General features: G+C 42.2%; 2 protein-coding genes across 7 annotated transcripts in view; one reads left to right on the top strand and one right to left on the bottom strand.

Moving 5' to 3' along the window:
- Window positions 1-4081, bottom strand: part of UBXN2A (UBX domain protein 2A) — a 69217-nt gene extending 65136 nt beyond the window's left edge. Inside the window, exon 1 of the transcript XR_010323557.1 lies at window positions 3796-4081. The gene's annotated coding sequence lies outside the window, so the exon portion shown is untranslated. The remainder of the gene's footprint in view (window positions 1-3795) is intronic.
- The window catches only part of ATAD2B (ATPase family AAA domain containing 2B), a 181073-nt gene that overhangs the window by 6472 nt on the left and 161357 nt on the right, over window positions 1-13244 (top strand). For 3 of the 6 annotated variants that reach the window (XM_023550459.2, XM_023550458.2, XM_003411911.4), the window contains exon 1: window positions 4247-4796. The exons of 1 other annotated variant lie outside the window; for it this stretch is intronic. In XM_023550459.2, coding sequence (XP_023406227.1) covers window positions 4587-4796 — 210 coding nt within the window. In that variant the 5' untranslated portion in view covers window positions 4247-4586. Of the gene's footprint in view, window positions 1-4246; window positions 4797-4893; window positions 5480-13244 lie in introns of those variants that run through there. 2 more of the 6 variants (XM_064295085.1, XM_064295084.1) reach the window with 2 other exon arrangements.

The following is a 13244-nucleotide window of genomic DNA, read 5'->3' as shown; positions in this document are numbered from 1 at the left end:
GTCTAATCTTTGGCTGAAAAGTGGGCTTCGGGAGTGGCTTCAGTTCTGAGTTGGCAGTGTGTCTGGGGGCCATATTCTCAGGGGTTCCTCTAGTCTCTGTCAGGCCAATAAGTCTGGTCTTTTTTTGTGTGTGTGTGAATTTGAATTTTGTTCTACATTTTTCTCTCGCTCACTCTGGGACTCTCTATTGTGATCTCTGTCAGAGTGGTCCGTAGTGGTACTCAGGCACCATCTAGTTCTGGGCTCAGGCTGGTGGAGGCTATGGTTCATGTGGTCCTTTAGTCCTTTGGGCTAATATTTTCCTTGTGTTTTTGGTTTTCTTCATTCTCCTTTGCTCAGGATGGAAAGGGACCAGTAGATGTATCTTAGAGCTTTTAAGACCTGATACTACTTACCAAAGTAGGATGTAGAACATATTTTTTATGAACTATGTTTCTCTCTTTTTCTATTGGTTGGTCTAATGAGAGTTTCACATCAAAGATCATTAAGGTGTCATAGGACTGGGCACCATTTTGTTCTGCTATACATAAGGTAACCATGAGTCAGAGCCAACTTGATAGCAACCAGCAACAAGAAGTGATTTTTACTATTTTTCACCCAAAGAATCAGCTTTTGATTTCACTGATTTTCTCTATTTTCTATTTCATTGATCTCTTCTTACATGTATTATTTCCTACCTCTACTTACATTGAGTTGCTTTTTCCTCTTTCCTGAGATTCTGAAGGTGGAAGCTTAGTTCACTGATTTGAAATTTTTTTTTGCTTTTATAATACATACATTTTAAACTATTAATTTCTCTGTAGGCGGTGGTTTTGTGTCTTAGTCATCTAGTGCTGCCATAACAGAAATACCACAAGTGGATGGCTTTAACAAAGAAATTTATTTTCTCATAATCTAGTAGGTTACAGGTCCAAATTCAGGGCATCAGGTCCAGGGGTAGGCTTTCTCTCTTTGTCTGCTCTGGAGGAAGATTCCTTGTCATCAATCTTCCCCTGGTTGAGGAGCTACTCAGGCGCAGGGACCCCAGGTCCAAAGGACCTGCTCTGCTCCTGGTGCTGCTTTCTTGGTGGTATAAGGTCCCCAGCTCTCTGCTTGCTTCTCTTTCCTTTTACCTCTTGAGAGACAAAAGGTGGTGCAGGCCACACCCCAGGGAAACTCCCTTTACCTTGGATCAGGGAGGTGACCTGAGTAAGGGTGGTGTTACAATCCTACCATAATCCTCTCAACACAAAATTACAATCACAAAATGGAGGACAGCCACACAATACTGGGAATTATGGCCTAACCAAGTTGACACATACTTTTTGGGGGCCCCATTCAATTCATGACATTTAGCTACATCCCACAATTTCTGAAATACTTAATTGCATTTTCCTTTAGTTCAAAATATATTCTAATTTCCTTTTTGATTTATTTTTTTACCCATGTGTTATTTAGAATTATTGTTTAATTTCTAAATATTCAGGAATTTTCAGGTAACTTTTTATTATTGATTTCTAATTGTTTTTTTATGGTCAATTTTTCAGTTTAAATTTGCTTGTCATTTTTATAAGCTTTTGTTTATTAATATTTTCTAATCTTTCACTTCTTTAAATAGCTAAACACTTGTTTTATATATCTGAATATAAATTTTTGTGGGTCTTATTCAGATGTCAGGAGCCTTCGTGGCATAGTGGTTAAGCATTCGACTGCTAACCGAAAGGTTGGTGGTTTGAACCCAGCAGCCACTCCTCTGGAGAAAGATGTGGAGGTCTGCTTCAGTAAAGATTTAAAGCCTTGGAAACCCTATGGGCAGTTCTCTGTCCTGTAGGGTCCCTATAAGTCAGAATTGACTAGATGGCAATGGGTTTTATTCTGACGGCTATTCTTTTTCGCTCGCTGTTTTACATAACTTTTTCTTGTGTGTTTTGTGAATTTCTTTTACTGTGAGTCGTATTCATAAGACTTTGTTTTTTTTGCATCTCCTGTTAAAGGTTCATTCTTTCAGAGGTGATTTTTATTTGCTTTTGCTTTGTGCTTAGGACCACTTTTGACTCAAGTGTATTTAGTCTAAATGATTATCCTGAGGGTCTTCACACCTATCAGATTTGGTGAATTCAGGCTGTAAATAGGAAGGAGGACCAGTTTGTTGTTTTGAATTCTCAAGGGATATATTTTTTTATCCCTTATTCTTAGCGTCAATTCTGGGAAAGGCACTTTTCTTTGCTGTCGTCTGGGAATGATGGAAACGTTGTTTACTCCTAATTTGGTCTTGTACTTAGGATGAATCCTTTTGCTACCAGGATTTTGCAGGGCGACTGTTAGACTGATACTTTGAGCAGGTTCTGGACTTTGTCTCCTGTCCTTTGCATCTCCTGAAGCAGAGAAAATAGAAGGTCTAATTTACTGGGGTTGAGCAAATGCATTGAGACTGAAAGCTGCCTTTAGGGCTTTGCTTACTTGTCTGAATTCTTGCTGTTACTCAGTGTCTTGCTGGTTCGTGGATGTAGTTTTAAATAATGTCAAAAGAAAAATTCTATTAAGACTTTTTAGTTATTTTCACTAGTTCCTACTCTGGGAAATAGGCAACTCTTCCAAGTCTTTTTCAGGCTTTCCTTTGTCCATGTTGCCTTTGTATGTTGTTGTTTGTGGCTTAAAGAGCATCTCAAGGGTCATTACCACGCAGGGGGTTTCCCTAACACCCCTGCTTGTATTAGGGGTCTGTACCTCATTCTTTCTTGTAACATTGTGTTGCAGCTCAGTAGTTCCTTGACTGTCCCTCATCCTCTCTTTGTTTGTGAGCTCCCTGAGGGCCAGAACTATGTTGTTACTGTTTTTAAATCTCCACATATCTGAGCCTGGCAGTGTACCTACTAATACTAGTTGGGTTTGGGTTAAACATTTATTGATAGTAAATGGTATAATCCATATTATAATCTTTCCTCCCAAATTTAGGACTACAAAAACAAAACAATGGAGGAAAGCACACAAATCCTTTGTCGGCTAATTTGCATACCACACACCTCACTGGGACAATTTACACACTGCTTAAAACCAGTCTCTTTCGGCAGGAAATGAAAAGGTTTTGGTCAGTAATCTCATAGCTAACTGCCTCAGGAAAACCCAGGCCTTCTTCCAATCTGAGGTCTCCACACACATTAAAAGGCTGGTTTTAAGTGGCGGGTGAAGGGTCCTAGGGCGGTGCGTGGTATGCAAATTAGTGTCAAAAGGATTTGCTGCCTCCTGGAATCAGTACTGCTTTCCCAAAGAGAAAAACTGTATTTCCATACCCAGTGCTATATGCAGTTCTATTAAATGATTAGGAGCTTGGATGGCATGAATGGTCTCATTGTGATACCGCCTGGTGATTTTCGCAGAGCTTTTCTGGAGGCTTGTTTTTGTTGCTGCAGAAAACAGGAAAAACTTCTGCCCCAATAGTGGGCTCTCTACCTCTTCTTAACAGTGAATTTTTGAAATGAACATAACCCCTACTTTACACCTGAACTTTTAATATTAATTGTATGCCTTAAATTTTTTTCTTTAAAGTTAAACCACGCATTTGATATCTTTGGGTTCGGCAGGCAGAGAGTGGGCAGTGATAAGCAAGACTCTGAGTAAGAAGAATTCGTTCCTTTGTGGCTCTGCCTTGGCTACGGTTATAGGAAACGATCCTGCCTTGCTTTGTTTAAAGGCAGAGGGTTCTAGCGTGGCTTTTTTTTTTTTTTTTAAGCTATTCTGTGCCAGACACTGCAGATCTATTTTATCACAGTTATCCTCATTTTTACAGCCATGAAAAGTGTGACTCAAGTTCAGTACCTTGCCTTAGGGGAGCTCTGGGAATCCAATTCATTTGACTGCGCCCTCGTCGTCACCGTTCCCCCGGACACCCCTTCCTCCTCCGCCTTTGCTGCTCATTCCTTGCGCCTTCCAGGTCACCTAGGGTGATGGTGGGGGTTTCTGAGGTACTCGGGCCTGGGGAGGTATGAAGGGCCTCAGAACCAATTACTCCCAAGCTCGCGCTGTCGGGTCTTCCCCAACACCCCTCAGCACAGCTTATTTCGCGGGGGAGACGCGGAAACCATAGAGATGACACAGCCCAGAGCGTCTCCTCTCTCGCAGCCGAGAGTTGACGCCGCGCCGCCGGGCGGGGCCTACTGGGAGGCGAAGCGGGGGAGAGGAGGGAGAAACCGGGAAGGGAAGGGCTGGCCGGCCTTGCAGCGCCCCGCAGCGGCCACGGTCGGAAGCGATCGCGTCGGCCCTGCGGCGCTTGAGTCCTGACGCACGGAGCGAGGGAGCTAGAGCGAGAGAGAAAGGGGCAGACATGGCGGCTCCGTTCAGCTCCCGCTGAGGAGGGCGAAGCCGGCGAAGGGGCTGTGTGTCGGCCCGGAGCATCACTCACGCCTGTCGCTACCTGCCTTCGCACGCCGACTTCCTTTCCTCTGTCCTACTCTCGCCTGCCCTCGCCCGCGCTTCGCAGAGTCCGAGCCGGCTCATCTCCCTGCCGGACTCAGCTCCGCTGGCCCTGACTGCCCGGCCGGCGGACCGGCCTTCCTCGCCTCCCCGGGGCGCGGCAGCCGCGGCGTGGGTCCCGTCTCCCTGGCCGGACCATGGTGAACACCCGGAAGAGCTCTCTGCGCCTTCTCGGGTCCAAGTCGCCTGGGCCTGGGCCTGGGCCTGGGGCCGGAGCGGAGCCTGGGGCAACCGGAGGCAGCAGCCATTTCATCTCCTCTCGGACCCGCTCCTCCAAGACCCGCGCTGCCAGCTGCCCTGCCACCAAGGCCGGGGGAAGCGGCGGCGTCGCTCTGGACGAAGCCCGGGTAAGAGCGCGGCAGCCCGTGTCCGGAGGCTTGGAAGTCTCGGCCCAGCCGCCGGTGCTTTGTCTGGCCGGGTTGGGGGCAGGACAGCTCCGGCGGAGACCGCTCGGGCGGCCGGAGACCCGGTCTGCGGGCGCGGTGGAGGTGGCACCGGCTCAGGAAGGGCCGCCACCGTTTCGTTGCCCCGGCTCTTTTGTGTAAAGAGCAGAACTTGAGTCCGGGGGAGAGGGCTTTTGGGGCACCTTTGCGGGGGCAGTAGAACCGTCTTTTTTCCGTGTCCTTGTCCCGCCTCAGAGGGGAATTCTCGGGGAGCAGGAGCCGAGGATCGGCTCCCTGGGTGGAAGGACTGGAGAGGAGAAGTGAAAGTTTTCCGCGGTGTCAAACCCTTCTTGAAAGTGTGTCAGCTCTTGTCGGTGTCTAACTTCAGCTTACTCTAAAACTGTTTGGGGGTGGTTCAAGTTGGTGAGGAAGTGAACAGAGAGCTCCAGTTGGCAGCCAGGCAGGGATGCTGAAAAAAGTTTATAGTTGCCGTGATACCAACTTTAAAAACAAAATCAACGCTATCGCCTCTCCAGGCAGGAGAGATCAAACAGGATATTGTAGCTTCAGCGCTGGCGATCCAGCCAGCTAACAAGCTTTCAGGTCACAAAGGGGGCATGAAAGAAGCGTGTCGAATGTTTTGGACGGTAGGTATTATCATCCCAAAATTGTATGGCTGCTTGAATGTCTACATTTTGTTGCGGGAATAGTTTACAAAAGGTGAATTAACACCTCCGTTGTCACACAATTGCAAAAGTGGTATTTGAAGTGCGTGCTTGTTTTTTTTAAAGTGGTGGAAAGATCTTGAAATTTCATTACCCACAGTGTAAAACGTAAAGCTAGATGATCACTTTAAAGGAATTGACCAGTGATAATTGACAATTATGAGATTGGTCTTGAATTCAGAACAGTCTTGCTTCTTTCTAGTAAGAGGCTAACTTACCAAGAGTGATTTGGCTGGGACATGCCATTCATCTAAAGGCTCCTTTAAATCCACACCATTTTGTTATTCTTACCGGGGAAAGCAACTTTTTATGTTCTTTAGGGTCTACAAGTTTACTGTTTGAATATACTTTTTCTCTTTGTGTCATACACAATGTTCTGACGTGAATCACAGAAGGAGTCTAGGCAAAGACAATGGAAACATTTTACCGTATTACTCTGAAATATATTTATTGTATCTTTGAAAATATTTTTGGCATTTATTTTGCTAAAAATCTGGAAAATATTTTTTAAAACTCAGTCTTATTTAATAGAATATTTTGGGGCTTAACAATCTCTTAGGTTGAAATAAGAAAGCTAAGTGTTAAAGTTGTCCAAACTATTCAGCGTAAATATTCTGAAGACTAGGTTTTCTGTGGAAAGAGTCGCAAAGATGTGCAAACTTTCTGACTTTCTGAAGCTGTCTTATCAATTTTAAAATAAAAGTAAATTTAAGAAAAGTTCTGCCCTTTACGCTTACATACAAATAAAATATTTAGAGTATAAGCATTTAATTGTATCATGCCGTGACTGTCTATTAGAGCAGTGTCTCTACCTCATCCAAAGCAATTAGCTCATCTGTCACTGATCAGTTTGTGGTCCCATTTTTGAACGCATGGATATCATTCTGTCCTTACCCCCTGAGGAATAAGGTGAGGTAATTTGTCAAGCAGCTGTTATGGGGATGTTAAAAGCAAGGATCAATAATGTAGACATGAACATTTGGTAGCTTTTAAATTGCTAGAAGAATGAAAGATATTAGAGCTCTTTCTAGAAGGATGCTAATGAAACTATGTTTTAAGGACTTCTTTAAAATGTTTTAAGACCATGATAACAGGCTAACGAAGATATACTTTGAAATATTTGTTTTTCAGTTTTAAGATTTGCGTTTGGCTCTAGTAGATGGTGCAGTGATCTAATTGCTTTCTCAGAGATTTTAGAGATTTGCTAATCATACATAGAGATTGGTCTTTTAGGATAAATTGTAATTCTACTGGATTTATTAGGTTTTTGGGCTATATATTTATGATGCAGACTGTATATTCCTTTGTTGTATATTTCTGAAGTGGATTGATTTGAGTCTGGTAAGCTCTCCCTGTAAAGTTGGTGTTATGTGACAGGAGTTTAGTACTTGGTTCACATAAAGCACTCTCCACGGCTCTGGGGTCTGTAATAGACATTTGCTAGTGCCTGTGAAGTCTTAGTTGATAGAAAAAGGGGTTGCTCATGCTGTTGCTTTTAGGAAACTGATTTTTGTAGGAAGAAATGTATTCCTTTGTAGGATATGTGATTGAGGAACTTTTCATGTTTCACTTCTGTGCTGTTGTTCACTTAACCCTTTATGCTGATTTTTCCCTCCTTCCCCTCTGAGTCTTTTTAGATTCTTTCTTTCACTGTGTCTAGAGACATATGATTTACTCTAAAAAGCCATAGTACTAAAGGCTATTCTTATAGCTTTGCCTTTTCCCCAGGTAGTGTATATATGTGATAGGGGGATAAACATAGGATACATTTTGCAGGTTACTGAAATTATTTTCTTGTGCCCACACTTTTAGTGTCAAGTTGAATTGCAGTGCTATGCAGTTAGCTGTGATCTCTGCTATATATATATATATATATATATTTTTTTTTCTTTTTGGCGTGCATGAAGCTTTACCTCTGTTAATCTGGCCATTAGTAAATTAGCATTTATTTGCTCTACCTAAGTGCCATCTCAGCAAGCAAACTAATACTGTCCTCTCAGAACTAGACAACAGTCTTTGAAAAATATTTCAATTCTTTTCCTACCTCTCTTTGTTAGGTCTGTTTGTGGGTACTCCTGGCTTTGTCACTAGCTTTTGGTCTTTTTGACGTGGTCACTGACTCTTTTAGAGTTCATATCTTAGTTGTGAAGATCAGAATAAATACTTTGAGTAACTTTTTAGGTGAAGTGCTGTATTAATCCTGGGTCTTTTTGTAATATGCTCTTTTATCAATTTGTGATCCTCCTTTTCTATCACTCATGGTATTTGCCAACATAATACAAGCACAGCGGTAGAAATTGAGGGTTAATCATGGAAAAGAAGTCTGAGAGGGAAAAGTAATAACAAGTATCACTCTCAGATGTGTAGGGAAAAATACAATTTCCTCAGAGTAGGGCAAGTTTTTTTCTATCAAATTCAGAAGTATTTCTCACTTGGAGCACAATATAGAAGATCTTGAGTAATGTGGGAAACAATGTCTTCTGTCACAATTCTGAATCAAAAGCAGAGGTGGAGTTCATAGGATCATCTCTGGTAGCAACTGAAAATTCAACTTTATACATTCATTTACTGGCCATTTCTGTAGTCCAAATATACAAACTTTCAGTTGTTTCTTAGCTCGTGGATGAAGCTTTTAACACCTGTAGAATTAAATACATAATAATTCCTTTGATCATTTTCCCTGACTAGTATTTTTTTTCCCCCTTCTTATCTCCCTGTGTTGTTCATGCTTGTCTTCTTTTTAAGCTATATCTTTTTGTGAGATTTGGGGTGGGAGAGGAAGTAAGTGCATGTGCTCAAGCCACAATAGTCTTCTTTTTTAACCAGTCCTTTGATAGGTCCTTGATTACATGTCTTCTGAGTAATTACAGGTACACCCATAACCTCTGGAAACCTGCTGAACAGGTGATAGGAGTACCACTTGTTCTGAGAACTAAGGTGCCTAGTCAGTGTCTCCACTGAGAGGAGAGTGACCCTGTCTCTAAGACCCAGTCCATTGTAGAAAAGTGATACATATATTCCTTTGAATTGTGTGTTTGGCATTTCTTTTTGGACAAATACAGTGAAGTTTCATTTCTGTGCATTACTTAGTTGATTACTTGGTATTTGGGTTTTTACTCTTGTAATAGGAATATTGTCTGTTTCTCTTACTGCTGCCAGGGAGACTTTGTGAAAAATGCATTGCTGAGTAAAAAGCATTTGGGATTTTTTGGATAAAAAGTTCTATGGAAGTACAAAGTTAGAGGAAAAAACCACAGGTAAAATGTGTTAACTTTATTTAAATGTAAGCTGGACATTTTAGAGAGGTAAGTATTGTATGTGGCTTACGTTAAATGATAGAAAAGACCTCTACATTAAAGTTAATAGACTTCAGCTTTTAGGTACTTTGTATTAGCTTTTAGGTACTTTGAGTATGTGCTGATGTCGGATCATAAACTTCAGATGCTTTTGAATTAGTGTTTTGGTATTAAATTTTTTTTTTTTTTTAATTTTTAGATTCTTATTGTAGTTTTATCTGGAGGTATATGATATTTTTGTATGATATATACCTTTCTCCCCCAGGCTCTTCTTTTGGAGTAGGTTATAAGCTCCATGAGGGCAGGCACTATGTCTTTTTCCTACTAACTGCTGTATTGCCAGTGTCTGACACATGACACTCAATAAATATCTTTAAACGAATGAATGAATAGCATATTGAGGCACTGATCCATTTGTGAAATGATTCGTTAAAATTACGGTGCTAGGACTTTGAGACTTGAGGATAAATAAAACACAGTCCTCACCTTTTAAAAAACTCCGTTGCCATCAACTCATCTTTAGGACTGTATATATACACACGGTGTGCATATGAAAAATTATTAATAAAATACATCAGTTCGAGGTAGGTGCCAAATGAATGACATAGATATTCAGTGTGAAAAGAGTTCTGATACTTCACTCAGTGAATGTTTTGATGGAGCTGCTTTTTTTGATGTTTTTGAAAGACTTTTTTTTCATAGCTATATCCTGAGCGCCTACAACAGTGCCTGCCGGATACAGTGCTCAATTAGTATTTTTTGAATGAGTTGAAAGTATGCCTTCTCATTTTAAATTATTTTCGTATTGTCAGCCTTCACTTTTCTTCTTTTTTTTAATTGTACTTTAGATGAAGGTTTACGGAACAAACTGGCTTCTTATTAAACAGTTAGCAGTACACATACTGTTTTATGACATTGGTTAACAACCCCACAACATGTCAACACTCTCCCTTCTCAACCTTGGGTTCCCTATTACCAGCTTTCCTGTCCCCTCCTGCCGTCTAGTCCTTGCCCCAGGGCTGGTGTGGCCCTTTAGTCTCCTTTTGTTTTATGGGCCTGTCCACTGTTTGGCTGATGGGTGAACCTCAGGAGTGGCTTCATTACTGAGCTGAAAGGGTGTCCAGCGGCCATACTCTCAGGGTTTCTCCAGACTCTGTCAAACCAGCAAGTCTGGTCTTCTTTTTGAGTTAGGATTTTGTTCTACATTTTTCTCCAGCTCTGTCCAGGACCCTCTGTTGTGACCCCTGTCAGAGCAGTCAGTGGTGGTAGCTGAGCACCGTTTAGTTTTACAGGGCTCAGCCTGGTGGAGACCGTGGCAGCCTTGACTTTTGATAAATTTAGTTGTTGCGCTTTGCCCTTCTGCCCGTTCGATGGTAGCCTAATACGGACAGAAGTAAACTAAGTTTTAGCATTTCATGAGCCAGGTATTGTTTAATGCTGTCTCATTTAGTCCCTGAAGCAACCCCATAAGACAGGTGATGGCACTCCTGTTTTACAACTGAGGAAATCGAATTGCCAAGGAGGTTAAATGGCTTATAGAAAGCAAAATGGGTAGTAAGTAGTAGTGGTAATATTTGAATCTAGTTCTGACTTCTCCACTTGTATATCATATAGTCTCATCTGTATTTCTTTACTACTCTTTGATGCTATTCAATCAGTAGTTTCCACCAATATCTGAAAAACTGAAGAAGGCAACTTTTATAGTCAGAAAATAGTATGTGTATAGACTTGACTATCTGAAGTTGTGGTATCTAGGATTGTATTGGAACCAAAGTGGAAACAGTAGTCTGTAGAGATATGAAATACAGGACACTGGTTTTCAGTAAGAGCTTGCTGCCTGATTTCATGGGGTTGAAGGGTTGCGGGGGTGGCTGGAAAGGGCAGTTATAGGGAAAGGAGCAGGCCTATTGTGCAGAGGTTATTATTGCAATATTTTTGCTTCCTCATATTTTAAAGGAGCCCTTGTGGTGCAGTGGTTAAGAGCTCAGCTGCTAACCGAAAGTCAGCAGTTTGAATCCACCAGCTACTTCTTGGAAACCCTATGAGGCAGTTGTACTTTGTCCTGTAGGGCCAATATGCATTGGAATCAACTTGACAGCAATGAGTTTGGTTTTGGAGTATTTAAAGATGTCCTTTGGGGAAACATTCTTATGAAGAAACTAAGTTTGGTGCCTCATGGTCACCAACAAAGGTATACTTGTGCTGCCATCTTTTCATCGGCTTCTTGATACTGAAATATTGGTGTGTACATTTTCTTTTATGCTCTGGGAGACTGTCTATAGAGGAGATAAGTATTTTCTGTGTTGTCATGGATTGTGTGTCAACTTGGCTGGGCCTTGATTCCCAGTATTGTGTGATTGTCCACCGTTCAGTCATCTGATATGATTTTCCTATGTGTTGTAAATCCTACCTCTGTGATGTTAATGAGGCAGGATTAGAGGCAGTTATGTTGATGAGGCAGGTCTCAGTCTAAAAGATTAGGTTGTATTTTAAGCGAATTTCTTTTGATATGTAAAAGAGAAGCAAGCAGAGGCTGGGGGACCTTACACCACCAAGAAAACAGCAGCGGGAGCAGAGCGCATCCTTTGGACCCAGGGTCCCTGCGCCTGAGAAGTTCCTAGATCAGGGGATGATTGATGACAAGGACCTTCCCCCCAGAGCTGATAGAGAGAGAAAACCTTCCCCTGGAGCTGGTGCCCTGAATTTGGACCTCTAGCAGACTAGACTGTGAGAAAATAAGTTTCTCTTTGTTAAAGCCATCCACTCATGATATTTCTGTTATAGGAGCACTAGATAACTAAGACGTGTGAAAAAGTTTCAGAATTTAAGCCTCTCATAGAGATATCATATAATAGTTACATATGAAGATTGTTGTTGTTGTTGGTTGCCTTTGAGTCAGTTCCATCTCATGATGACACCATGTGTGTAGAGTAGAATTGCACTTCCTAGGGTTTTCAAAGCTGTGACCTTTTGGAAGCAGATTGCCAGGGTTGTCTTCCAAGGTGCCTCTGGGTAGGCTTGAGCTGCTAACCTTTTGGCTAGTAGTCAAGCACTTAAACCATTTGTGCCACCGAGGGACTCCCAAATATGAAGATGTTGTTATTGTGTGTCATTGAGTCAATTCTGACTCATAGTGACCCTATAGGACACTGCCCCATAGGATTTCCAAGGCTGTAATCTTTAGAGAAGTAGATTGACACATCTTTCTCCTGCCGAATGGCTGATGAGTTTGAACTGCCCACCCTTCAGTTAACAGCTGAGTGCTTAACCACTGTGCCATCAGGGCTCCTTAATAACGAAGATACATACTAGTAAATTAAACATGTCTAGCATTATTAGGGAAACCCTGGTGGTATAGTGGTTAAGTACTATGGCTGCTAACCAAGAGGTCGGCAGTTCAAATCTGCCAGGCGCTCCTTGGACTCTATGGGGCAGTTCTACTCTGTCCTATAGGAGGGTCGCTATGAGTCGGAATCAACTCAACGGCAGTGGGTTTGGTTTTAGTTTAGCATTATTAGTTTATGTGTGTGTTCTGGGACCCAAACTAGGATCCCTGAAGCAGTGGTGCTTCAGATACCATTAAATGATGTATTCTCTAACCTTGCCATACAGGAATTTGGAGATAATTCAGAACCTGGCTTTTGGTGGGGAGGCTTAATTATTCCTCTGTTCACTTATTCATTCGTTCAGTAAATATTTATTAAGCAGCTACTTCACCAAAATGGAGCCCTGGTGGCACACTGGTTAAGAGCTTGGCTGCTAACCAAAAGGTCGGCAGTTTGAATCCAGCTGCTCCTTGGAAACCGTACGGGGCAGTTCTACTCTGTCCTATAGGGTTGCTGTGAGTCTAAATTAACTTGATGGGTGTGGGTACACTAAAATGAGTAGCCCTGGTGGTGCAGTGGTCAGGTGCTTGACTGCTAACTGAAAGGTTGGCGGTTCAAACCCACCAGCTCCTCTGCAGGAGAAAGATGTGGCAATCTGCTTCTGTAAAGATTACAGCCTTGGAAACCCTCTGAGACAGTCATACTCTGTCCTGTAAGGTCACTGTGAGTCCAAATCTACTCCATAGCAACAGGGTGTTTTTTTTTTTGGACACTAAAATGTAAGCACTGTGTGGGTAAGCATTTTTGTCTCTTTGGTTCACTGTTTTAGGGTTTCCACATTGCAAAAGTCAGGTAGGCACCATTGACACTATGTTGTTAGTTTCTGTCAGCTCTGACTCGTGGCGACCCCATGTACAACAGAATGAAACATTGCCTGGTCCTGCACTATCTTTATGATTGCTGGTATGCTTGAGTCCATTGTTGCGGATACTGTGTATTTTGAGTGCCTTCCAATTTAGGGGCTTATCATCCAGCATATAGAGGGCACATTCTGTTGTGATCTGT

This window comes from Loxodonta africana, chromosome 12, assembly GCF_030014295.1.
Source record: "Loxodonta africana isolate mLoxAfr1 chromosome 12, mLoxAfr1.hap2, whole genome shotgun sequence".
Taxonomy (NCBI): domain Eukaryota; kingdom Metazoa; phylum Chordata; class Mammalia; order Proboscidea; family Elephantidae; genus Loxodonta; species Loxodonta africana.
Note: the sequence above shows the minus strand (reverse complement) of the source record. Positions and strands in the feature narration are given on the sequence as shown.